Source organism: Amblyomma maculatum, chromosome 10 (genome assembly GCF_055883805.1).
Source record: "Amblyomma maculatum isolate TAMU_Amacu chromosome 10, ASM5588380v1, whole genome shotgun sequence".
NCBI lineage: Eukaryota > Metazoa > Arthropoda > Arachnida > Ixodida > Ixodidae > Amblyomma > Amblyomma maculatum.
This window is the reverse complement of record NC_139353.1, coordinates 10,647,534-10,674,968: the sequence shown is the minus strand read 5'-3', so window position 1 is coordinate 10,674,968 and position 27,435 is coordinate 10,647,534. Positions and strand designations below refer to the sequence as shown.

Here is a 27,435-nt window from a genome sequence, read left to right as displayed (position 1 = left end):
TTGACGCCATGCTAAGAGCGTCCCACACTGCAACTTTAAAGGCGCCTCAAGAACTGCCTTCGGCAAAAGAAGTACCAACTCTGCAGAAATGTCTGAACAACAGGCTAAAAGGCAAAGCGAGTCTGCTACAGCCAGGGTGCCTCGATAGCACTGCCACACCTCCATTCAGGGTGGTGACATGTCGGGCAGGGCGGCTATTTTTGTACATCCGCTGCATAAGCTTGCCATCGCGATCAATGGCACGCTGCTGGAATTCTTGTTACTGGTGTGCTGAAAAGGCACCACTTTTGCTCATGCTTAACTGTCATTTTGGGCCACATTACGGTAAAGCAAGAATGACGACAAAAGAAGCAGACGTGCATTGAGGAGCTTTTAACCAGCCATTTCCTTTGCGCAGTTTCTTTTGTGCTAATGCAAGGATTGCTTTGTAAAGAAGGAATGATTATTCTATGTGAAATACTCGCTTTTCAGCTAGTTATTACAAGTTAGCTGTTTGCAAAGAAAAACCAGACTTGATGGAGAACAAAAGGCCCAGGAGAATGATCTAAACAATACACTTTATTTACTTTCTGAGAGATTGGAGTCACGGCGTCCCAAAATAGTTGACTGTAGGCCTAGTTTATTGTCGGCTATTATAGCGATCATCAAGCGCGAAAGGACCAAACAGGAGGAGAAGACTACGAACATAAATGCTTCTCCTAACTATTTATTGAAGGCATAGGCAGACTGACTGACCTGCACAGGTGTAAACATGCGAGACATTTAGTGTCAGCAGTATTATAAAAGAAAAGTGTAAAAGAAATATCACCTCAGCATTATAAAGAAAATATTACTGAGGTTGTTTGAAAGCGTTTAAATGGGGCTTTCACGAGCAGTTTTAGCTTGCTTCCCAGGATTCTTGCGTCACAGAAACGTGGTTTACAATCGGTGCATGCTAAGTGTTGCACGAGATGCGCACTTTCATGATTACATTTTTTTCATTGGGGACTGCCACTTTTTATGCCCTGAATCTCGTCAGAAGCGGAACACTTCGAGCCCCTTTTGCATTAATCCAGTGCAAAAAAGAAACGCGACAGCTGGCAAGTTTTGTGTGCGCAAGCTCACAAGCACAACCGCGTCACTATTTGGCGTATTTGTGTGATCGTGGGCACAAAACTCTGCTAAACAACCTGGCGGCAAAGTACACAAAATGCTTTGGCTGGTGATGAAATTGGTCTGACCTCGGCATGTCTCTATTGGCTTTCCAAGAGCTTTAGGCACTGGGAACGTTGGCAACATTCAGCGTTTATTAAGCCCGGCTTGCATGGCGTACAAGCATAAAATACTCTGTCAAGTGCTGTCTTCTATGCTGAAACTCCTTGGTTTGTGTTCTGTAAAGCAAGCAAAAAGAAAGAGTCTGCAACAATTCATCAAAGGCCCACTTTCTAAAACTTACAGGGCATTGCAAGCTTTATTCGCAACAATGCTGCTTCCGCATTGTTATCACAGGAAAGGGCAGGGCACAAGCTCTATGAATCTGAAAGAAATGTTATTTAAATTATTAGCCTTGAACAAATTGCTCTATAGCAGTAGCTTCATGCTTTAATGCAGTGAGAAGAGTGCATCTGAACTAAAGGGTATGCTTCAAATGCAGTTCACCTATAGTAGTTATGGTGTTTGAAAGAGTTGCGTGGCAGATCCGCTCTAGAAACATTCCATGTTTGAAGATGGCACGGGCATTGGTGTGACCCACTTATGTTCACACAGTTTTTGACTACCATCACTTTAACATGCCACCATGTCTTGCTTGGTACATCTTAAGTGTGCCAAAGTATAGAATTGCAGTAAGAAAGTATGCAAGGCCACACATGTTTTGACACACAGCTGTGCTATCCATGCGCTGGAAGAAAGTTCCCTAAATTAGAATTAAATATTGCCATTCCGGACGTTTTTCCTGCACCAGCTTGAAAACTGGCAATTTAATTTCAGAAAGTGGCAATTTTGGTTTTAAATGTCTTGTAGAGTTCCATAAAACTTTCCTCATCGAAATGCGCTTATCATGTTCCCTGTATGAAGAAAATAAGTGCGTGCTGGATGTTACTTTCTGAAAGACTGACTGTCTCTAACATATAGCCTCAGTTATGAAACCCGTTAAAATGACTGTCGGCATAATTCAGCCTTGAATAAAAACTTGCAAGGCCTCTTTATCATAAGCTTTTACCTATGACTTCAGCCTTGAGACGAGCAGCAAGTGACTTGCGGAAGGCGAGGTTTCCCTGGTCAGGCGTGCTGGGCGTCTCGAGCGTCACGGTGCCGCCGATGGCAGCCCTGGCAGCCCGAGCAGAGCGCGGGCGTTGCGGTTCGTCTCTCTCGAGTGTGTTATTCAACTGCTTTTCACGTTCCGCACGTTTCAGTGCCACCAGCTTGTCTCGTTGATTGCGCAAATATTCTCTGCGCTGATTAACTTCTTCAGCAGTCGCCCGGTGTCGCCAGGCAAGCTCGTCATCCTGAACAGAGAAGTGCCAACTAAATGCAACCAAGGACAAGGGGTAAGTCAGTTTATGCAACTGGAGCAGGTCTTTAGCACTTGCAGTGCCTCTGTGCAACCTGGTGACCGCCATAGCCACATTTAGAATTGTCTTCCTAGTTCTTTAGTACCTTAGATGATGTTTACTCCAGTGAAGAAACGTTATTTGGATGATTGCATTAAACTGGAACATAATCTGGCATGTCCTTGCAGGTAGTAGCACCGGTGTTGTCTTCTCCGTTGTCCCTCATCTCTGCGCTGTTATTCCTTACAAACATGTACCAACTAGCTCAACTCTCCGTTTTATTGAAGAAATGTTATGATTTCCAGTTAATCACTGGTGATACAGTGGGCACAAGCCTTCTTGGAAAATGGGTCTGTGACTCTATCTTGTGTCGCGACAAAAAAAAAAATGCCTTGCGCATGGTGTTCTTTGGCCAAAGCTGTCCTTATGGTATTAAACCTTATTATCGGACGCTATGATTTATGTTTTGTTATATATACGCGTTCGTATTGTACAACAGGCTCTGATCTTCGCTGGAGTTTCTGTCTGGGCTGATAGAGTCGATCTTGGGTATACTGAATTATTGCAGATACTGAACAGTCGACGAATCTCTTTCAAAATCTCATGCAAAAAGGTAACACTACTGAATGTGCCTAGAGCTCCCGTAAATGAAACATTTGATATATCGAACAACACGCTGCGCCTGTGCTCCCACAGTGCCAAACAGTGTCACACAGGCTTCGGCACATGCTGGCCACACTAGCGAAATGAAGACTCCATGAAACTGCATGACGTGAGAAATGTAGCACATGACTGGAGGTAGCCTTCGATCTGGCGATATCACTTTTCAAGCGACGCTACTGTCATGCGGGGAAGGCAGCTTTCGGCACACTGCTGGCCATGCGGTGAAGTCAACCTAGCTCTCTGAAGGCCGGCAGCTCTTGCCTTGTTGCCTAAGCATAGCAAAACTTAACTGCACCTTAACCTGAATTAAAGATTATTATACTTCTTGTGCAGCAGTACCACGATTAGGCTTCTTATGCTAGGCAATGACCGTATGCACGGACAGCTTTCTCTGAAGCAGAGGAAACAGAAGGAAACTAGCCTTTTTCTCCATCCCCTGGGAAGTGGCCTAACTCGGAACTAGCAGCTCTGCGCCGCCTTTCCTTTACCTGCTCCACACCTTTTATGCAAACTACCCTCTCTTTACGACGTGAAAAGGCCACTCTCCTTCCCTTCCCTGTGTAGTCTTGGTTGTAGAGCTACAGCAAGTTGACCACGAATCTAATTGCAAAGCACCATCTGCGGCAACTTTGATGCAAAGCAAGTTAGGCCTTGCGAGTGAAGCGCTGCCGGGACAAGTCACTGAAGAACGCACATCCGTAGCGATGGTCCACCATACTTCTAATTCTAGGTCACATCTGACTTTATTCACTGCCATGTTTTATATGTCAAATCGTTGGTATATCGGATTGTTTCGAAATCCTCTTCGTTGTTTGACATATCCAGGATCAACTGTTACAAAAATACTCATTTAATATAACTAAACATGGGGCATCTGGTCTCGATTAGTAGAACAAAGCATAATATATTGAAGCACATTTACCACATTTTCTGGCGTTCAAATTGCACCCATTTGCAAAGGCCAGTTTTTCCAGGGAAAAAAAGAATGCAGATAAGTTGCACCGGCATATAAGATGCACCTGTTCATTCTGTAAGTGCTGTAAAAGGTGCCGAGGGTCCTTTAGTGACTCTGTGGGAAAAATATATGTTAGCAGCAGCTGCTGTGTGCATAGGAATGATCCTCAACCTCTGAGGAGTGTGCCGCCTTCATACAATGTGCCTTTCAGAGAGTTAACCATTAACTTGTCCCTCAGTTTTGTGCTGTCCTCAGTGCCGTCTGCGGAACTGGTTTGCTCAGCTACACGGCTCAGCAAAGTTGGCAGCGCACCATAATGTTGGTGGACCAGTGGCAACATGGCAACATTAGTAATACCACTGCTAATGCCCAGTTGCACACTCATAACCATCCCATGAATGCTCTTGCCTGTAAGCAGTAATTTTTTTGCTCATGTTAAACTGTCTCTCTTGTGGATTCTCATTTTCTACAGCATAGCCAATGGCATATAACTTGAATTTAGCATTCTAGCTCCTGCGGCGTCATTTTCGAAAAACAATGCAAGGTGCACGTGAAGCAAAAGGGGCCGGATGTGAAACCAAAACCTAACTTTTTAAGAATATGGCAATGTGGTTTAAGAAGATGGCACATAGTTCACACCACCACTGTGCAAATTTTTTTCTAACCATAGGATGAAGATTCATAACTTAATAGAGGTCTTCCTCTTGTACGTATTGATTTTTTTTTTTTTGTACATGGCTATTGGGCACAGAAAAAACATACCATCTGCGGCAGTGGATTACTTTTTGCCTTATATAAGTTACATCATTGTATAGGACGCTGCAATGAAAATTTTGAAGAAAAAAAAAGCTGCAACATATAACTGGAAAATAAAGTACTGTCACAGCAGGTGCACTTCCACAAGGTTACCATTGATCTTTTGGCTGCACATTGTAGATCATAACCCTGAAGCTATCTTCTAGTCTTAATTGTGACCTTGTAATGAGGCTGTTACGCAACATATGAGAAGAGTCTGCATGAGAGGAGCAAGTTTTTGAAAAACCAGCTGCACTGGAAATCAGCTTACAAGCTGCACGCCTAACTTCATTGCAACGATTGCCACTACATTTGGATGATTGCATCAAACTGGAACACAATCTGGCATGTCCTTGCAGGTAGTAGTTGCAAAGATTCATTCTCAAATGGTTGTTACGCATAGCTTTGCCAGGACATGTACAGTACACCACTGCATTCCCTCCGTGTGAATAATGATGTGAAGGTTGAAACAGTAGCTAGCAATGTTCATTACCTCAACAGCGGACGTATGCTCTTCACTGGCTGCTTCTTTACGTGGCTGTTCTTTGGGCTCTGTCTCGCCACTTTTACTCTGAGCTGGTGGTGGCGGAGGTGGTGACTCTGCAAGGGACAGCTTAAGTGCCTGCAAGATTAGCAACAAGATTGTGCATCTTTCAGTACCTTGCCCTATGCTGCAAGAAATTTGTGCCTCGTGTACCTTGTCCAGAAGTTCCTTTTCCTTGGTCTTCTCCGCTTCAAGTCGCTGCTTCTCCAAGAGTGTGGCCTGAATAGCCTCTTGAAGAAGGTTCTCCTCCATGGTCTCTCGCTCTTTAGCTGTTGTTTCTTCCTCCAGTGACTTTCTAAAAAAGTGGTACCAGCATTTCATGCTTTCTACACTGAAAAGAGCTGTAGTATTACAAAACAGGTACCACCGTGCAGATTTGTGTGCATTTGATCACTACGTCATTTATGGGCAGCCTACATAATTTTCATGAAGGCTATACCTTCAATATCCATTCAAAGACACCTTGAACTTGACGCCTATTAGGTGCCAAGTTCTTAGCACTGTGACAGATAAATAGTGGGATACTCGTTAAAAGTTAGTGCCAAGTGTTTGGCCTTCATGGATGCCATATTGGAACTGGTTAGCTTCTCTCATGGGTGAAAACATAAAGGACTACAGGAACTGAAATGTCTGTTTAAGGTTATTACGGTGTAATTATCTTTAGCACTGCATAGCTAAATGTTAACTTGGAATTCATAACATAGTCCTGATCATGTGCAAAGGCTCTAGCAATGTAGTTAACCTATTGATGTTTCTCTTCTTGGTGCACGCTTTGTTAACATTTGGAACGAGGTGCAAATGCATACTGAAAGGAGTATGGACAGCTAAGTTTAATGCGAAAGAATTACTTCGTTATGTTCAGATTTCTGTCCGCATACCGCGTCAGCAAAATTGTGTCTGCAGCAGTTGTGAGTAATTGAGAAGTGGCAGAGGTTGACGAGTGGTGTCAATCGATAGAGGGTGACGTAATGTTGTGTCCAAAAAATAATTAGGCCAATATGTTAATTAGGTAATTACAGGAAACAAATGTAAAAGTTGTCCACAGCAGTTGTGAGTAATTAAGAAGTGGTAGAGGTTAATGAGTGGTGTCAATCGATAAAAAGGAGACGTAATGTGTTCGAAAAAATAAGTAGGCCAATAAGGCAATTAGGTAATTAATTAGAGGCCAAAAATGTAAAAGTAAAGGTGAAAATGGTCTCATTAGTCAATGGTTTAGCGCCACATTTGAATGTATCAAATACTAAAATAATTAAGTCAGTCAATTAGGATGACATCAAAATGTATAAAATACTAAATAGTTAATTAAATCAGTCAATTAGGGTGACGTCAAGGATGTGACGCCACGCAACCTAAAGTCGAGCCAAAAAAGGGCATAGGAAGGGATTGGCGTGCAATTTGAAAGTACTAAAGTTAATTCAGTCAATTAAGGTGACATAGGTGACGTCAAGGATGTGACGTCACGCAACCGGAAGTAGAGCCGAAAAAGGGCATAGAAAGGGATTGGTGCACAATTTGAAAGTACCAAAGACTAAAATCGGTAAACAAGTGAATTAATGTGACCTCAAGGATGGCACATCACGCAACCGGAATTTGAGCCAAAAAAGGGCATAGAAAGGGATTGGCATGCAATTTGAAACTACCAAAGACTAAAATGGGTAAATGAGTGAATTAAGCAACTAGAATGAATTAGAAGCAACCAGCAGCAGCATCTGTGCTTTCGCATTACTCCAATGCAGACTCTGCAGTGCTCTTTAATTTTTTATTGTGTTTTATTCTTTGTAACCATGCATAAGACATTACTTATACCGGCATGTGGTATTTGCTTTTGACTGCTAAATAATCTATAACAAAATTTTTCCTCCCACTTATTTCGATTTCAGTTTCAGCAGCTCATGATAACTACGGCATCAAAGTATAGATTACGTGAGGAATGAAAAAACTATAACCTAATCGCTCCTCCGTCATTTTAATTCAATACAACGCTAAAGCCAACTTCACTCAAGAGCTATGATCACAACGAGTGAAGATGCAGCAATTAGCGTTTTCTTCGTGCCTCACATAATCTATACAGGTGCAATGCCATATGCATCTCTTGACTGTTGAAGCAGAGATAAGTGTATGAAAATTTTCAATTACAAGTTATTTAGCAGTAGCCGGCAAATACCACATTATGACCCATGTACAGTAATATCACCCGCGTTATTAACGAAGAAAATGTGCCTAAAATATGGTATCATCATTACCACCAGCCTAACTATACCCACTGCAAGGTGGCCTCTCCTACAACTCAAATTAATGAGGGTCTGTGCCAGCTGCATCCATTTGATCCCTGCCAACTTTCTGATCTCACCTGCCTAACTTTCTTCCAGCCTCTGCTATGCTTGCCTTCCCTTAGAATCCATTCTGCTACCTTTACGGACCATTGGTTATCTTGCCTTTGCATTACATGACCTGCCCGTAGCCTTTACTTCTTGATTTCGACTAGAATGTCATTAACTCACGTTTGTTCCTGCAGTGTCTATAGCACTCTAAATGGTCCGTTAGCACCTACACAACATTATGAATGGGATTTTTTGAGATGGGAGGCAGGACGTCTTTGGTAATACCAATCAACTCTGCTTCGGAGCATGTGTCTGCCGGCTGAGACCATCCAGCCATTCTGGTTGTCGCAGTCCTGTGGACACATCAAATATATGGAAGCAGCTTTAAAGAGGAAGGATGGTAGCCGCCTGGAGAAAAGTGTCAATGCATACTTGATGACATGAGCCATGAGAACCTCTTCATCATCTTTGCTGTTCTTCTCATCTGTCTTCTCTGCATCTTCTGTCACACCCTGTGGTTCACCCTGAAATGAATCTGGCACCAAGCCATATCGTTGAGCCATGATCTCCAGTGCCTGCAACTGAAGGTCTATGTTCTTCTGAGTCATCATGCGCTTGAAGATTTCATAATCATCTGCTGCCCAGACCTGCTCAAAAAGACCCTGAAAAGTCATGCATCAAAAGCCTTATTAGCTGTGTATGTTTGCACCTCTACTATGGCTAGAGTAATCACAATATCTTCGTAACATACCTGATGAAATTTGGCTGCTATGCCCCTGTTTGGTTTGCCGCAGACTTTTTCGAACTGCTCAGGAGTAATTCCCATATCCTCCATATGACTTCCAAGCATAAAGTCAACCTGAAATGATTTGCATTTTCGTGAAGCCTTATTATGATGGAGGGAGGAGAATTAATTTATTGTATTAGGATGGCTCAAGGCTGCATTAGCATGATCTAATCGAGCCTTGTTTTTCTTTTCTTTTGCAAGCACAGCCTCACCCCATGATGACTGCCTTCTATATACATTGTTCAAGCATAATTTTACAAGGTGTCCTTCTAAACAAAACATGCTGAACTACAGGCCTGCACAGATAGCAGGGGCTTATGCATAGTCTCTCGATATTACTTAGAGCTCGCTCTGACATCTATGACGTATTTCCATTCCATCAAAGGCACAGTGCACTGACTTGTGGTATTGTCTCCCGGCTTGGATGAGATTTTAAAAGATATTTTCTATCTAAGGAACTAAAGGATGCAATCTAAAGGATAGCACACCACCCACAGAGAAATAAATCATTTACAATCTGCTGGCAATTTCTGCTGGGAAACATCTCGAACTGCAACATAAAAGGCAACGCATCCTCATGGCAAAATGAGGACTGATTTCTTTTTGTATCTTTTTTGGTGCAAACTGCTTTTTAAAATGATCCAAGTTCAAGTGCAGTAAAATTTGATGTTCAACTGTGGAGCTTTGTGTTAAAAGCAGAGTGCTATAGTAATGTATTGCACCACACAATAAAGAGTGCTGGTCACTGCTGATAGTGCTCTTAAACGGTTTCAGAAACATTTCTGTTAGGTGGCATGGCTTGTCTGTTTTGTTCTCTAGATGGTTCGTAAGTTCCTTCATGAAAATATGAGAGTTCCATCGCGGGATTGCCAAAAGACGAGACCAAATCATGCAATGATCTCATCAAATAACCATTCACACATCTGTCAATTAGTACGACTCCTAACCATGAACGCCTGAACAAATGGAGCAGGGCTAATTTATTTGGAGATACTGTCAATCCCATCAGAGATATTTACAGGAGTGGGAGCTGCAAACGTTTGCTGATGCAGGCATTCACACATATACAGAAGGGAACCACAATCTATTACAATATATGAGAGGCAAGCACATGAAATATATATATACATCAATGACAGGTTTGTGACAAATTTTTTGATGTGATTGTTTCATGATTATTTTTGTAGATGTCACGGCTACTGCTGGGCTGAAAACATGGATTCTGCTTCTAAATAGATGTTGCGCTGCAATGCTGTCCTGTGTGCACAGATTAATGAGTTCAATGGTATTCGACTGCTATTTGAAGCTCGCCTAGACAAGTCATATTGTTCTCGCTAATTTCATATTTCCAAAGATTAAAATTCTTCCAGGCATTCCTGTGCCTCTCAGTAGACAATGTGCAGCGCTGCTACCTTCCTATCTAGTCCGTGCATTAGCTTTCATTAGCTTTCTGGCCTTTGAGTAAGCTAGATTGCCTTAGAAAGCTTAGATGAGAGAGGAGGAAAGTGCAAAAGAAGTAAAATAATTAACCAGTTCAATTTAGTAGGCAAAGTGGCACTTACCACTACTCCAATTCAGAGAGAATGTCAATAATCAAATAGTTATCCTCCTGCTATGGTCATTATCATCGACTTACAGTTTGTGCAATTAAAACAGACAAAATAACATTTTCCACTAACAGGAGAGGAAGAAATTTCAATCTTGCCCCCCCCCCCCCCCCCCGCTACCCAGTAGCGCGAATGGGAGAGGGGGGGAAGCACTACTGTTTTAAGTAGCAGTATACTACTTTGCACTGCTAATAAGCGCGACTGATTATTACCATCCCTTAGCATAATGTCCATGCGACAATGCGTATTTATATATCAACTCTTAGAGATAATTATATATCTTATGTGCTTTGTTTTGAAATCCTCAAACGTCTCGCAAACATCCGTCCTTACCAGATTCTTGTACTCGTTGTGGATCTTGTGGTACTCCTCGTTGTCGCATCCTGGCTCGAATACTGTAACACACCAATGAAAGGGTAGCGTTGGCATTGGGACCGTTGACAACCTTCGCCGCAAAGTGGCGAGCGGAGAAAGTGTAGCGACCTTACCAATGGACTTCTGCTCAATGAAAGTTATGATAGGAATGTTCCAAGCGGGTCCTCGCAAGTAACCAACCAGGGACTCGAAGACCCAGGACGATTCATCGTCGTCCGAGGACATCGCGGTGCAGTTAAGTTAGCAGTTGCCACCGCAAGAAAGTACGTTGTGTACAAACATTGTGTTGCCATGACAACACCGCCAGTCATTTCATTGGTGGTTCTTGGTGAATGGCAAGCGCGAGCCATGAAAGCAATGGAAGCTTGTAAAGACCCAGAGTCAAATAGAAAGGGTCGGTTACTTTTCTTTGGAATGATTCTCTTTTTTTTTTCTTTCTCTATAGCGTAGACGACGTAGAGGCATATTTTAAAATACGAAACCAACACTGTTACGCGCCTGTTTATTGGTTAACATGGCCATGGCGGCTTCCTGTTGCCACTGTAGCCAGCGGACTGTTTATGCCATATTATTATAACGATGCTGGTGATTATTTGCTTATCGCCTTCCCCCTGGCGAATTTTATAATCAGCAGCGATGACTCGAAGCAGGAGTGGCAACTTGACCAGCGACAGAAAATCATCATCGCCGAAGTCGTCTTTCAATGGCGCGGTAGGGCGGCCGCCTTCGAAGCTCCTGTGCGAAAATGTCTATGGAGAACCACTGGACTTCTGTGCCGTCAGCTACGGCAAGAACTTAGTCCAGGAATATGTATTCCGGCACCAAGCGTTCAACACTAAGCGGTGGCTTGTCTTAACTCCTCTCTTTCTCCTCTGTTTTCTTCACTGTGGGCTTCATACGCGAGTGAGTCCTTAATAGCACGCTCACTTTTAAGTTTCTTTGGCTTAACGTTACCTCTGTTTCCTTGCCAGGGAGTTGACATCCTCGGTGTGTCCCTCGTCGTATTGTGCGTACTTCTGGTTGTGAAACTCCGACGTCGCGTTAAAGAAGGTTTGTTCGCACCTTACCTTTGCTCGTGCCTTGAACGGCTCATGATGTTGACCTTGTCTGATTCGTCGATCTTCGCTTGTTCCTTTCACAGAGTCGCTCCTAGTTATGAGGTCGCTGGGCTTGCAAACAACGACGACATTCGTGACCGGAAGACAGGAGTCGCGGTTCTTCAACAGGGAAAATATCGAGGACGTCGTAATTTCGGAAGCCATATCAATGGTACAGTAGCTTTTCAGCTGTTACGAGCGAAAAGCTGAAGTCTGGAGAATAGCTGATAGAAATGGGTAGACCAGTGACCAAAAAAAAAAATATATATATATGTAAAGGGGGAAATCACACGCACGCGCACGCACGCACGCACAAGGATTGACAAGAAAGCCCTGCTGATCAAAAAACAAATATTGGATTTCGAACCAATAAAAAACTGAAGAGGAGGGAGTGGGATCGGTGCAACTATCATGGATACCTTCCAAAGGCATTAATGAACTTGTGAACAGCAGCGCAAGCTGTCCCGGTGCCAAAGCCAAGCAGATTAGTGCCAAACGATAGTAAATTTGGAACAGTCATATATATATACATATACATACAGTTTTTGGAAAGGATTTTCCTGGACAAGCTTTAGGTAGAGTTCGATATAGTGACAGCGCTAAAAGAAATGTTCCAATGTCTCGGGTTCATTGCAGGATGAAAACATGGCTGAGGAAGAACAGCGAGACCTATATAGATGGAAGTATAGGAGTTAATGGGAGGAATCCTGCACCTAAGACACTGTCCTAGATTCCATTTATGCCGAAAATGCCAAAGTCGGTACAGGATGAAAGGACGAATTGGAGTGATTCAGCAAAAGAAATTGTTTAAAGCATGCACCCACCCATAAGCAACGGTAGGGGAGTAATGGTAAGATAGACCCACTCAAGCAATACGACACAAGAAAGTTCGCAGACTCATCTATTGAAATTGTTAGGAATGCACACAAGCCTAATTTCACATATGTGAGAGGGCACGAGATTAAAAAACTTTCGACACAAAGTAGATGATGTTAAGGCAGTACAGACTGTAGGAGCATCCATCACCACAATGAAGTTGCAGTTCTGAGGATGTACCCTCCTGATGTCTAGTGCAGTAGCCCGAAAATTCTGCAATAACATGAAGCATGCAGAGAGAGAAAAACCAATCAAATTGAGTATAGAAAATGTCAATCCCTTCTTTTTCCCCACACTGCTCAGCATCAGTAGAAATTACAGTGTATGATGAAAAATGCTCTAAGTGATCATGTTAACTTATAAACCAGGATTGACACTGGAAAAGACTTGGCATTGTTGGGCTGTATGCCATCATAAGCCAAATTAAACTCAAGTAAATGAAGACTAAATGATAGAGAATGGCAGCACACATCCACTAGATATGGGGATAGAAGCGATGAATTGTATATGACCTGTGACCTTAACGAAATCAATAAATGAATTGAAGAAATGAGAATTGTTCGAGAACATGACAGGAGAGAATCATATAGTTTTAGAATGGTTTGATCTGTAAGCTGCTGAAACTACAAGTCTGAGTAAAGCTCGTTTATCACCACAAAACTTGCTAAGCCAAGGGAAAAAAGCTACATGCTTGCCATTACAGCAGGAGCTCAGGACGAGCTTGTAAGCAACAAACCAGATCATGGAGCTACTCATTTGTAGCAGAAATACAAAGTAATATTTGAAGTGCATTGCAGATGAAACTAATGTTTTTGTTCTGTTTTTTCAATCCAGAAAAATTTTTTGCACCTGCCGGTTATTGGCATCTTCTAAAAAAAATATGCAGTCAACAAGAAAAGGGTGCATTGCTCTTTTATTTAGCATGATTTTTTAAATTAGACTGTGTGCCAGAAAGTTTCTTGAAATGTGGTCACTGCATTTAGTATAGTCTAATAGTTTTCTTTTTATAATTAATAACGTGTCATGATGCATAGTGAGATAGGAGGAGGGAATGTGGGAGAAAGGGAAAGAAGTGGACTGTTCTAGTACCTAACTTAGCAGTTAATGCTAAAATCAAATTGTTGATACTCGCCATACCTTGCAGCATTTTCAACGCATATCCACTTATGAGGTAACGTATAATGTATACAAAATGTGTAGGCCATGTGGAATGCATGTCCTCATGTTGGGGGCACTGTTCTCCCCGTTTGTGTCTTAAGCAGCCTATTGCTAGTGATGCCACATAGATTTGAGGTCATTAGCTTAATAGTATTGCAATGTCATACGACCGCTGATGAGAAGCAGATAAGACGAAACACAAAGCTGACTCACAACAGATTATTTAGCGATGAACACACTACTTATATGTCCTCAGGCCTGCGTAGGCAGACCGGAAACCAAAACAGGCTACAACCTTATTGCAAAAAGCATAAAAGGAATGTTTCCCACCTTTTACAAAATACTAAGTCTATTATCCAAACAATTAACTCTTCTGATCTCAAGAAAATGATGCGCATTAAATTTTAAAGCAGCCATTAGAAGCCTTGCGCTCCTAAGAGGTAGTGTAGTGAGGAAGCTTGGGTTCTTGTATCAGTTTATATTATGTTTGTTCAGTGATGATAACAAAGTTGTACCCAATCGTGTTTGTGCTTAAAATGAAAATGGTTTGAAGACTGCTTCCTTTTTAATGCACGCAGCATAGTGTCATCTTCTACCTTGTGATCCTGCTTCATAATGTGGACTCCAAGGTTCCTAGCCTGGTTCCTTTATTTCAAGTGAGTTCTGAAACCACGTCATTACTAAACCTCTCATTTTGCGCAGAGAGAGACCAGGGGTTTTGCATGCCTACTGCTGCCACTGACACAGTTTAATAATATTGCCAGGATCCTTCTGGCATTATGCTTGGTGAGATTTCTGCTATTGTTGAAAACACGATAGCCAGGCTTTGATTGGTAGCTCTGGTTGACTCGCATTCATTGATGGGTGCTAGGTGTACTTGCATTGATCCATGGCCCCATGGTAATCAAAGAGAAAAGGTAGAAAGAATGTTCTAAGAACATTCTAAGAACACAGATGTAGTGACAGTCTGTAGCCTCTTCATAAAGTCTTGTCAATTTTAAAATGTTGATAAGCTGTTCAGATTTTTAAGTCTTAGTTATTACTTAGCTCTTGTAAGCATTGCGAATTGAAATTAGTCCGCAGAACAAAAATTTGTTCATAATAAAGTGCATGTATGCTTTTTTTGTTGTTGGGAAGAAATTGTATTTTAAAGCACTATTTGAAAGTTTGGTGCCATGGCAAGTGCCTGCAAGAGCTGCTAGTTCCTCTTGCTTTTTACTACAGAATACCATGCCAAGGCTGGATGCTCTAAAAATGGTCTACCGCGGCATTCACGACACCTCTTGGAGCCTGCAGCAGTGAGGCCTTGCGTATGTCCTCCTATAGGAACCAGCCATGTCGGCTTTTGCCAGCAGCCATTTGAGGATGAAGTTCATCGGCAAGTTCAAAGAACAGGCCATATTGACTATGTATTACTGCTTTTATATTTTTAGTGCTTCTGTGCAAATCATTCCCGAGTGCCACTCGTTACAAGTGACGTCCTTGCTTTTATTTATGAAACCCAAACTCAGTAGAGTTGTGAAACTTGCCAAATTTTTTACTTCTGTTTGTATTTAGTGAAGCTGACACATTTCTAGGTTTCACATTTGGACCAAAGTGCAACATATCATTGGTGTGTTCTGCTCGAATCATAGGAACATTTGCTGCTTTATTGCGCGAGCACATAAGTAGAACACTTAAATGTTTTCAGAATGTATTGAGAGACACAGAGCTTTGGTCACCTTGATATTTTTTGTATTATTGTTTTTTGAGGCTAGGTGTTTGTTAAAGAAGTTGCATTATCGAAATGTCAGATGACATTCACTTGCGTATGTCAGTTATTAGATCAATTCGACGTGTGTACTTTCTATCTCTAACAGTGGTGCATCTCTGCTTGATGTAGCTTTTCGTTTTTAATGTTCTCTAGAATTCTCTAACAATTGCATTGTAAGTTTCACACCTGCACGTTTGAAAGCATACAACTCAAACTTTTATTACTGCGTTTTCCAACGTGTTTTATGAAAGCCACTCTGATATCTTGCCAAGAAGTGATGAAATGCCTCTGAAAAAAAGAAAAATATTTGTTAGGCTCCCCTTCCCCTTTAACAACATATTCAGAGATATTACAGCATTTGCGCCTTGAAAGGCAGACATTCCCGAAGCCCGCTAAAGGTCTTAGTAAATCAGGAGAGTGTCACCTTCGAAGGTTACAAACTATGTCATTGAGCCCGAATCCTTTTCGGTGCAGTGCAAATTTTGTGGCCAGAAGGCAAACTTATACCATATTATGATATGGGCTTGTCAACAAAGTACCAGTATTGATATAATAAATCAGCCAATGTGGGAAGGCTAGGAGGCGGTCCTGTCCAGCTCGGACCTCGAGGAACGCTCCCTCGTCAAAAGAGCATGGACAGCGGCTTTTACCAATGGTTTCCCGGACTAGGGACCCGACCAGCCTTCCCTTAATCTAAGCCAATGTCAATAAATGTTTTCATCATCATCATCATATCACTTGCTGTTAAGGCCAAAGATCTTAAAAGGCAAGCATTCATCACTTAACAGAAAAAAAAAATTTGAAAGAAAAAAGCACCATTAATTTTAAAGAGACACTGGAGAAACAGCTCTATCAATTTGTTATTTGTAAAAATTGACACTCTTGCTCCTTCTGGCTATGTTGACATTTGTCCCATAGTGAAAGGCATATTTATCACCGAGAAATGGCACTTCGGAATTTCCCCATCGCTTGATTCGAATGTGTGATGCCTAAAACAAAAAGGACTCTCCTGGCCGCAGCAGCTAGTTTTCAATAGAGGCTAAAAGCAAGGTGCCAGTGTGCTTTGCAATTTCAGTGCATGTTAAAGAACCGCGGGTGTTCAAAATTTCTGGAGCCCTTCACTACGGTGTCCCTCATAGCCTGTGTCGCTTTGGTACACTATACCCTACAAACAAACCAAACCATCAAAAAGGGCTTCTACAGTCGACTTGGATATATTGAATTATTTCTTGTATCGAACTCTCAGGATATCTCCTTGAAAACCCCATGCAAGAGTAACTCCGACTCAGCGGAACATTTGATACATCAAAATGCACACCGCACCCCTGCAAGGTATGCTTCTCGTATTGGCGCTGCTACAATCATTTTTCACACACAGAGCCGGGTCACCTGCGCAACCTTGTACAATGCTAACACTGTAAATCGCTTGATGAGGTGAGCGTCCAGTCCACTTGAAAGTGGCGTTCTGTCTGGCATGTTGCTTTCAGTACGACACTGCTGTTATGCGGGAAAGCCAGAGTTCAATGCACTGGCTTTAGTGAATCCAGCTAAGCTGATCGAAGGCTTGCTGCGGTTGTCACATGGCCTGCTTCTCCACGAAAGAAGATGGATAAATGAACTGTACCCTGTACTAACCGAGCTATTACAGTCTTTTTAGTGTGCCAGTAATAGAATTGCACCTCTTATACTGAGCGGTGGCGTTTCCCGAAGCATATTTCGCAGCAGCTTTGATGAGCAGCTTTGGCACGTGCGCCATGTGTTGCTAGACGCTAGGTGCAAGCAGCATGCGCTTCGACGTTCCGGTCTGACTGTACCAAATGTTCAGAGCTCGCGCAGCAGCACGTTGGGGTGCGCTTCCTTTTTTGGTGCACATACGTGCGCATGTGGGTTGTGATGTCCGAGGCAAGCAGTAGGCTGCTAGACATCGGCGGGGTACGAATTGCTGCAGGAAGGGTTCCGTTAGCTTGGGTAAACCGTACTGGAGCTTCTGTGTTACAGAGGAGTTCACCTCAGTCGAACCCACCTTTAACAATACTGAAGTCCCATGGAAATATCATTGTTATAAGCGATAATTGTTATAACCGGGTCAGGCCGAAAAAACAAAGAAAACATTATAAACTACCCATTTAATGAGGACGAGGTAGCTTACACTTTTCATTTCACAGCGGGAAGATAGCCGTAATTCGTAACCATTGTCTGTTTCATGGCAATCTGGCCGACATCTTACTGCAGGGCATCCAACTGCTGAACATAGTGCAGTGGAAGGTTCTTAGCAAAAACAAAGTCCCGCAGGGAGTCAGTCATTCTCAAAGCTTCCAGATGAGACTCAACCTGCACAGGTTCCGGTTCATTTTGGTCGCTACTGTCACTGTCCTCCGCGCCACTGGCTACTGCTACGATGACCTCGTCTGTCAGCTATTCATCTGTCATGACTGTATCATCGGCATGTAAAAATTCTTCAAGTCCCGACACGTCGCCGTCACTACCACTCACTATGGACCAAAGTTCGGTCATTGCTGTGTCGGCAGGGGCTTCGCGACCTTTCACATTGCCGGCATCCCCAGCGAAGCCCACCTTCCCGAAGCAGTTTATGATGGTGGAGGAGTTTACTTCTGCCCATGCTCCAGAAATGAACTGCACTGCCATCAGAAGCGAGATCTTCAAGTCTGGCACTGATTGGCGTTCTCGGACAGAAATGTCGAGGTTCACTGTGACCTGCTCAAAACACGTCAGTGATACAGTGCCTTGAAGCAAGCAATCGCACTTGTATTCATAAGCTGCAAGCTTGCAGTGGTATTAGGTGGGAGGAAGAAAACTTCCACCACATGCGAGAGCTTCTGAGCTGTTTGATGTGCAGTGCAATTTTCGAGCACCAATGCCACCTTGCTGTCTTCGTGCTGCATAAGCTGATCAAGCATGACCAGCCACTCGCGGAAAAGCTTGCTCGTCATCCATGCTTTTCCATTATGATAGTAGTGAACCAGGACGGGCGTTCAAGAACCACTGGTAGAGCACCTGTTTTAAGTCTTTCTAGGCCCCGTGACGAATCCTTTTCCAGCCGTTGTCCATTGCATAGGCAGCACTGGCATCGCTTCCGTTCTCAACCTTGGGCACGCTTTGGGTGATTGCGGATACTGTCGGTTGAGTCAGGCCGTACTTGCCCACCAAGTTGCACACTTTTACGCCATCCTTGTGCTCACCCTTTTCTGTGCCGGCTGTGTCGTGCTTCCTGGAGGAGGATCCTCCATTGCTTTTCACGAAAAATCCAGGACCAGCAGATCATGGCAACGATGATGGCACACTTGGAGAACCATGCCAGAAAGACACGTGCATGAACGCTGCTGCACGCCTGCTGGGGAACATGTGCAACCGCGACGCGGGGGCTTGGACAAAGCATAGGGGAGGATAGTGCAGCTCACCCTTAGAGTGGACTGCTCCACCGTGCAGAGGGAGAGAAGATGCAAGTTCTCTAGGCTACGGGCAGTCTTGAGGGGGTGCGCTCAAAGCCCTCCCTCAGAACGGCCGTGCCTAGCAGTGCCTTACGCCTTCTCTCCTCCTCCACGTGAGGAAGCGCTTCGTCCTCCCCTGCATCTCCCTGGCATGCAAGCTTCCCGGCGCACCCGACTAACACATTAACTCGACACCCTCTGTCCCTTCTTCTTCTTCTTCTTTTTCTCTCTCTCTCTTTTTTTTTTTTTTTTTGTGATAGCAATACTGCGCCAGGTTTCGAGCCGTCGCGTATCCCTGGCGGACGCCACACTTGACTTGAACAGCCGAGCCGAGCAACCGCTTCAGCTGAACTCCACCAGATGGCGGCACCGTTGGTGCACTGCAGTGGCGCTGCTGCCGCGTCGAACAGATGGTTCGCCGTTGCTTCGGCCTCGCCGTGACTGCTTTGCTATCCATGCTGCTAAAGAGAGGTGTCGACGACAAGCTGCGGCAAGGAAGCGACAATGTGCACAAGAGACAGTGGAAGAACGTGAAGAATGTCGTGCTAAGCGTCGTGCACAAGATGAAGCTCGGCGACTACGTTCTAGCTCTCCGAGTGCTTTCACCTTGTTGGCTACTGATGAACACATGACTGCTCAGGAACGCCGCAATGCCACCAAGCGAAGATAGCGCATGAAGAATCGCCGGAAGAACAATCGTAACCATTGTGTGTCATGTGTTACTCTATAGCCAAATTATCGAACCACACAAGCTACGCCACAAGCGAACACACAAGCGTAGCCATGTGGCCTTGCTAACGCAATTTACCAGGCTTAACCAGAGCTAAGCCACAGCTTTTTTTTTTTTTGTCGCTGCATCAGCATTGTCGACATCCCCGCGTACACACACTTTTGTGGTCGCCGCGTTTTTGTTGAGTTTCAATGACAGTATTTGATTGTTATAACCGATAATGTAATATGACAGCATTGTAATAAGCAGTTTATTTTACCATAGAACACATGGCAAACCTGACGGTGCAATGGCCGCCCATTGTTATATCCGATATAATGTTAAAATTGGTATTGTTATAAGCGGGTTGGACTGTATGTCGAGATGTTTCGTGATCTCCTTCGAGTTCAGTATATCCAGGATCGACTGTATTTGTTCTCGGTGTCCCTTTAAGCTCGTGGCTGTTTGTCTCTCTTGGCCAAACCAGATGTGTGCCATGCTCTCTGATAGCCAACAGCACACTCTCTGATTTGTGTGAGAGAGGAAAAATTTGTTGGCCGTAAAAACTGAGATGTGCTAGTCTTCACGCCTTCTGCTCTTACACTATCTTCCAAGCCAGTGGGTGTCACGCCTACTAGCATCTCCACATTTTGCCATTAAGCAGTATCCAGCAATGTACCATAAATTCCAGCATATAGTCTGCAGGCTCTACATGCTTTAAGGTGCAAATTTTGGGCTTTGCAAACTGTTTATAGGTGCGGATTATGTAGCATTTTTAGTGTCATCCAACATGGCATGTAGCAGTATGATTCTGTGTACGGGATGTGGACTGTGTAATGAGCACAGAAATGCCAATGAAAAAAATTGGCAGACAATAACTATATACCCAGTAATGTGAAATTCGAGCACAGCTCCTCGGTTATTTTGGTTTTATGATGTGATGAGACAGAGAATTTTAAAGGCATAGGCATGTGTACAGTTAGAGCCTACTCCATATTTTTTCACACAACCATCCTACCCATTTCCAGAGTTTCTGGATCATACCTTCACAAAGTGACTGGTTTTAGTATGCACTTTATCAGGTGTCTATAAATTTTTGTGCCACCTGGAAGCAGTCAATAGAAGCTTTCTACTATTGCTGTCATTGCCTTCTGAAAATCACCTCTTTTTCTTTGTTCTTTTTCACCTTACTTACCTGTACAGCTTTATTTCTAAGAATTTTCGCCTCTGCAACTCTTGAACATATTTTATTTTCATGGCAGCTGTGCATTTATCAAAAATCGTAAAGTTTGCAATTTACACACAGTTTCCTTAATTGGCTGTGGGCGCCGCCTCTATTCGTAGACACCCGAATTTTGACCAATCAAAACCGCTGTTTTTTTTTATATACGTAGGTCCTATGGGAAGTTTCGCAGCTGGTAATATTAGCTCTGATCCATTTCTAGATTGTTATAAAGGAGGCATCCAGCATGACACCTGCTAGCACCGCCTTCGTGCCTTATTGACCTCATCTCAAGCAACATTTCTGTTTTGCAAAATCATAGTTAACAGTAGAATATCACGCATAAGTCGGCGCAAACAGCGCAGCCATTTGCCCTTGCCCCCGCCGTACCCTCCGCCTCTTTAAGCTTCTGCCTTCCAATCTCTTGCTGCAGCCTTCCTCACTCTCCAGCTGTATCCCCCGCCTCCAACTTTTATTCTTGCCGCCTGTGACAACCATGCGAGAGCGCAGTAGTCACAGGCAGCCATTGTCTTCTAGCCTTTCACCTGAGTATCGAGTGACCACTACAAGAGAGGGGATATACTGGGTGTCCCATCTAACTTGAGCCAGGAGCTAAAAAAGCTTTGCTTTGTTTACGCCGGGGTGGCGCAGTGGTAAGACGTCTGACCACTGTCCGGAGTTCCCGGGTTCAAACCCGACCACGGCGGCTGCGTTTCGGTGGAGGCGAAACGAAGTGGCGTCCGTGTGCTGTGCGATGTCAGCGCACGTTAATGATCCCCAGGAGGTCGAAATTACTCCGAAGCCAGCCACTACGGCTCCCCTTTCTCTCTTTCCACTTTCACTCCCATCTTCATCCCTTCCCTTACGGCGCAGTTCAGGTGTCCACATAGCAAGTGTGACAGATACTGCGCCTTTCCCTTCCTGTGAACCAATTATTGTTATTATTATTATTATGAAAATGAAAGGTTGCTCTAGGATGAGAACCTTGTGCCCCAGGTTGGCCTTTGCCACTTGCAATAGGGTGGCCACCTGAGGCACACATCCCGGGTACACTTAAGCTTTGCTTTTAAGTGCTGGAGCTAAAAAAGCTTTGCTTATTTCAGTATTTCGTATGAAAATGAAAGGTTGCTCTAGGATGAGGAGAACCTTGTGCCCCAGGTTGGCCTTTGCCACTTGCAATAGGGTGGCCACCTGAGGCACACATCGCAGGTACACATAAGCTTTGCTTTTAAGTGCTGGATGCGATAGCATTAAGGGATCCCTCAGGATCTCAACACTGCCATTTATTGGACTTTGCGGAAGGCTGCGGGTTGCGGAAGGCTGAGCAGAATCTTGTGCCCCAGGTTGGCCAGTTTGAACTGTGCCAACAGTGACGGTAATATGTAAGCACCTTAGAGCTGTGCTATAAATGAAATTTCTGCAGGCTGTATACTGGAAATTATTGTAACATTATTGGAAGAGATGAGAAATAAGTGGTCCAGCTTGAGGACTCCAGAAGGTGACTTATTCTTGTTTATCTTAAGCATCATTAAAGGATGCCTTAACACTGCAATGAAAATGAAGCCTGTATTCCTTCTTTTCTGCTACTTTAAAACATTTTGGAGCTGGGATAGCTTTACCATGCTCTATCATAAGCATTATAACCTGAGAAAGGTTTCGTTCTTATGATAGGTCAAACCACTTTTGGAGCAATACTTGGAGGCATGTTTTTATCAATGGCCAACTTAATATACACAGTAAAGGAGTAATTTCCAATCACATTTAAGTTGCGTTACCTTTAGTCGGATACTACTCAAGTCTATATTAACTGCCACTCACAGTCCCTCCGCGATAGAAAGTAGTTTGCTGTTAAAGGATTTCCAGTTACCTAAATAAAGGGCTAAGCATGAGAACAGTTTACAAACTCAAGCATTTCAATGCCTCTGGCTTCATTGGTATAGTAAAATTTCAAAAAGAGATTTTGTTTACTATTAAGCGGAGTAATACATATGTTGCATACAATAGCCCATAGCAACTGCCGTTTTATTTTGTTGTTGTATTTTACTGTAGGAATGTTGTGGCTGCAAATCTCTTTATTTCTGCTTTAGTTTCATTGTTCAGTTTTCTTAACAGAAATATCTGGCTTATTGATAATTTTGTCTTCTTTACAAGATGTTATATGTGAAATCAGATTGTTGTGCTTTAAAGTTGACACAGAATATGAGTATTAATACTGATGATGATTATTTTATACTTCATATGTGCGGTTTTGCAGCTTCAGGGCTGATATATTAGATGGTCAATATTGTGAGTACCTGTACCTAATGTTGATCTGTAGATTCTTAATTAAATCATGTTGTTTATGACAAACTCTCAACAGTGTTATTGTTTTTCAATTTGCACTTTTGTGCACCTTATTTTGGAATCACATGCATTGTTTAGCATAGTTATTGCTTAGCTGCTCTTTACTAAACATATTTTGATGGCTTCTGTGTCCTAGATTAATAAAGAAAGCAGCACTGCATTCTACATATGCATGTGAATATACTATTTTACTCTTACTAGCCAAAGAACTCCTGGTGGTCAAAATTAATGCACAGCCCACCACTGCGGCATCCCTCATAGCACACATGCAGATTCGAGATGTCGTACAAAGCTGCGCCATCATGATAGAATGGTTCCCATTACAATTACCTGCTCAGAATGTTCAGTATTCTACTGCCTGCTGTGGGTGGTGGAGCAAGACTGCGGCTGAGCTGAATGGTCTTAGGACCCATGCCAGCTCGAAGAATGGAATTGTCATCAACGATGATGATGGTGCCATCCTGCCCTTGTTCAGAGGCATTCGCAGCCTGATGAAGCAATCTGTAGATTGTGTCTGGTATGTAGTATCGCTTCATAGTGAGCTTGCGCTTCGGATAGCGTGGCCTCTGAAAATGGTTTACACTTTCATTACATCGCTGCTAATGTTCTGCATGCAGTCAAGGCTTTACCATTTGGCGCGAGGTGTTCTGCGCTTCGTACGGTGACGTGCGCACCAGATCACGCCTGGACTGGCCGCGTACCACAGCGCGTGTATCCGAAAGCCTTCTCTGGCGGAAGTTTGCAGGCAGCCTGATTTTGCGTCTCTCCTCACGCAGTGGCAGTTTCTGCTCCCGTGGCGTCGGTGCGCAACTGTCAGTTGAACTTCCTGTGGAAAGATACGTCATAGTTTGAAGCGATTTCTTCGAAAAAAAAAATAGCAGAAAACTCACTGAAACGAAATTGCTAACCTTCATTATGCGAGAAGCTGGGGGCAGTCACTGTTGGGAGTGGTAGATCAATGTGCTTTTTCTGGATGCGGAGATGAAACTGCTCATGGTGAAGCTCGTACGTCACGCCTTCTTTCTCGAAGGTCATTAGCCCACTCATACTCCATTTTGACATTTCTTCGCGGTGCTTGTTAAGGTACAGCTAGCGTTCTGCAGACATGCAAACTGATGCAAAATGCAGCACTAGCAAGAAAAAGGATACGAATGTTGACGGCTAATTCTTCCGTAAAAAGACTTGAAGGGCATTGTCCGTTGCGTGACATCTGTACTACGGACCCAATAATATCCTGTGTTGCAAATGAAAGATGTTAGAAAATGAACCAAATGAAACTGGCAGCCGAAAGCCTGACCTGTTCGTAGGGCAGCATGTCGGCGTTGTCGGGTGGCCTGTAGTATTTGTGAGAGAAAAAAAGAAAACCTCTGGTTACTGTAATGTATATTAAGAGGATTCCCTCAGACAACATATACCCCTCACCATTCAAGCTTGAACTTGTACACGATCTTGTCAAACCAGCAAAGTTTGTAGTGCGTGCTCATTGTTTCGCCTCTTTACTGTCGTCTGTCGTCTGCTTGCAGACCTCGGCACCATGCCTCAGCTACCTCAGCCTCGGAAGTGGTTGTTGGTCGTGATGTTCGAAAATATGAACAAAAATGTATGAAATTTAAATTTGTTACAATTAAACAAAATATTTAGCATTCTAAAAAAAAAATAAAACATTTTTCAAGGCCATCTCTACCTTGCGTTCTCTAGCTTGGTTGCTGCAAAAGCCAACAAAAGCCAAAAAAAGCCGGTTATTGTACGGACTACAACACGGACGCTGGTCGCTAGTGGGCCGGCGTTGCTGCGACCCGGTTGGAATAAGCTAGAAGCTTGGTGCAACCGGGTGAAAATAAGCAAATCGTTATTGCAACCCATGGATTGGCTTGGCTTTGTTTGTTATTTTCGGATTGGGGTTTTTGCAGGAAAGCCAAAGGCAGATCACGTGTCGTGTGTTTGTAAACGACGTTTGGAAGATTTTTGCGCCGTGCACATTTCGTGCCTCAGTGCTCATCTTGCAGTTTCTTCATGGATTACGTTAGTAACGACAGAGGCGATAGACGCAGTAGAGAGTAGAGGCTTCGTGCATCCATGGAAGTTGAAAGAGTGCTCCTACCTGCGGACCCCGTCGGTCTCTCCGTTCATTCTGCAACAAATCATATTTGCGTGTTGCTTCACGAACAGGGCATCTTGGATTTATTTTTGAAGCATGAGTGGTGCACAGTGTGGCATACTAGAAACCAAGAGCATATGTAAAAGGCCTGTGTATGGGGATCGTGATTTGGTTTGTGCTGCCATGGAAGAAGAATATTCTCAACGTGTAGGTGGTCTTGGCTTTCGTTTTGAAGGTTGCGATGTTTATGTAATCACCGTATGTGATCGCTTGGCTGATTCTGGAAGGGTGTTTATGTGCTCTTTCTTTTGCAATGCCGGGCACTCCAGATAAAACGGGTCTTTTCGAAGCTGCGAGCAGTTTTCCCAAAACTGCCTTAGCGAAAGGACACTTCTATTTCGCGTTATTCACGAGGTGTGCGCGTTCGCGTAGTGTACAAGAGTGTGTAAAAAATATTTAGCATTCACCCGTTCCTACGTTCCCTGAATCGCACAGGGTATAGGCACTAAGATGGAGCCGAAATGGTGCCTTTCGCCCTCAATATATCCCAATATTAACTTCGAAAAAAATATCCAGCAGGTTCGGTACTGGATTTTCTTTTACCGCTTTTCTCAAGTTGCGTCGCCTGTCTGCACGCATTTTTCACGTTGCCCGCATTCTGCTGAAGCTGCCTGAATTGAACAAACCTCTATCCACTAGTTTGATCCAAGGCTTTCTGACCGACCGCTCGCGGTTTTTATACTGCTAATACTCAGTCCTCTTTTTCAAAGTTTTCTTTCAGCTATGTGTTCCACAAAGCACTGTCCCTTACTCTTAACAATCTCCCTTCAGTAACTTCTACCATCCACATTTTAGTTGATGACTGTGTACTTCGCTGCTCTGTAACCAACTCATCTGACGCTTCTGCCTTATATCTATATCTAATTTGCATACAATAGTGATGTGCTATGTGGCCTCCATTCCTGAGAAGCTTTAAACTGTTGATTTCTTCTCACCACTGCCAAAACAACACATCCTACTTACAAAATTAACACTAGTATTACTTTTTCAAAGAATTTGTTTAAGTACCTTGGTGTTCACCTCACTAGTGGCTTAACATTGTGTTACCTTGTAAGCCATGTAACTAATTACTCTAATAAAACTGTTGGATACCTCTATCGTAACCTACCCATGGCTGGCACCTTCTTGTGTAAAATTACTAGATTACAAAATCCTTGTGTGATCACAACTTTAATATGCCAATGATATAGTTGATCCACACTACTGTAACTTTACTGAACCTTATGAGCCTGTTCAAAACCATGCCACCAGTTTAATTCCCTCGAATACTCCTTCAGCATCACTGCCATGAAATCTCTGTTACAGTCTCTGTTCTCATCACTGTACTTCATGCCCCTGCCTTTATCACAAGCTTTTCATACAAGACCTCATGGCAGTCGTCTCGGCTAACCTGTGTATAGAACACCTCGCACAGGTCATCCTAAAAGTGGCGTTTCACCGCATGCCCGCCCAACTACATTTCATGAGTCATTCTTCGCAAGCACTGTTCACAACTGGAATCATCCCTCATCAGTGATCCTGTAAGCTTCAATACTGCCATCGAAGAACCTGTCTAATCATAGCCATGTATACCACTAGCCTGTCGCCATTTATAACTGTGCACAAGCCCATTCCTTCTGTAAAGTCTTGCATTAGGACCTCTGAGGTATCAATAAACACATAAATAAAATAAATAAAAGCATGGTTGATAAAGATTCCTTACAATATGGGAACTGTGATTATGTTCGGCAGGAATATATATATATGTAACTGGATCATGTTGAACGGTGTTAAGCTGTCTTTCCTGTGATATTGAGCTTAGAAATTAGGATACTGAGTGATAACACTGACATGGTGGCTTGTCTTTTGAACTTAGAATGAACTTAGAATTTAGAATTTGATTGCAGTATTCCTTTATTTGCATTCATCCTCAATGCAGGGGTGGAAGTGCTGCTTCATTCTGCTCCAGCCTGCTTTCCCTGCTCCAAAATTGCTCCAACTTGACTGCATCAATGTTCTGACATTAAATTTAGTGGAGCACGGTTTTGCCGCACAGTGGGCCATTACTGGTATTGACAGCAAGAATCGCAATCCGAGACAATTAAGTTAAGCG

At 43.3% G+C, this 27,435-nt stretch overlaps 3 protein-coding genes across 4 annotated transcripts; 1 reads left to right on the top strand and 2 right to left on the bottom strand.

Annotated features, from left to right (window-relative positions):
* Positions 1-1,007: 1,007 nt before the first annotated feature.
* On the bottom strand, positions 1,008-10,818 carry LOC146175574 (cilia- and flagella-associated protein 36). Its single transcript, XM_084581973.1, has 9 exons — positions 10,692-10,818; positions 10,537-10,598; positions 8,561-8,668; positions 8,242-8,471; positions 5,642-5,783; positions 5,438-5,566; positions 2,201-2,486; positions 1,436-1,516; positions 1,008-1,370 (listed from the first exon to the last, which is right to left on the bottom strand). The coding sequence occupies exons 1-8, from the start codon at positions 10,801-10,803 to the stop codon at positions 1,509-1,511; spliced, it is 1,077 nt and encodes a 358-aa protein (XP_084438099.1). The 5' UTR covers positions 10,804-10,818; the 3' UTR covers positions 1,008-1,370; positions 1,436-1,508.
* Positions 10,819-11,077: 259 nt separating this feature from the next.
* On the top strand, positions 11,078-23,198 carry PIG-H (Phosphatidylinositol glycan anchor biosynthesis class H). Of its 2 annotated transcripts, XR_014701428.1 has the most exons (6): positions 11,078-11,481; positions 11,550-11,628; positions 11,720-11,847; positions 14,288-14,365; positions 14,934-21,807; positions 21,967-23,198. XR_014701428.1 is itself a non-coding variant. In XM_084581966.1 (5 exons), the coding sequence occupies exons 1-5, from the start codon at positions 11,215-11,217 to the stop codon at positions 15,009-15,011; spliced, it is 630 nt and encodes a 209-aa protein (XP_084438092.1). In that variant the 5' UTR covers positions 11,078-11,214; the 3' UTR covers positions 15,012-23,198. The 2 variants fall into 2 exon arrangements, 1 of the variants encoding a protein (XP_084438092.1); XM_084581966.1 differs by having other exon boundaries at positions 14,934-23,198.
* Positions 15,656-24,719, bottom strand: LOC146175572 (uncharacterized). The gene is made up of 7 exons (XM_084581965.1): positions 24,608-24,719; positions 24,483-24,519; positions 24,335-24,419; positions 24,094-24,249; positions 23,815-24,011; positions 23,516-23,751; positions 15,656-15,750 (listed from the first exon to the last, which is right to left on the bottom strand). Exons 1-7 carry the CDS (start codon positions 24,667-24,669, stop codon positions 15,705-15,707), a joined length of 819 nt encoding a protein of 272 aa, XP_084438091.1. The 5' UTR covers positions 24,670-24,719; the 3' UTR covers positions 15,656-15,704.
* Positions 24,720-27,435: the final 2,716 nt, after the last annotated feature.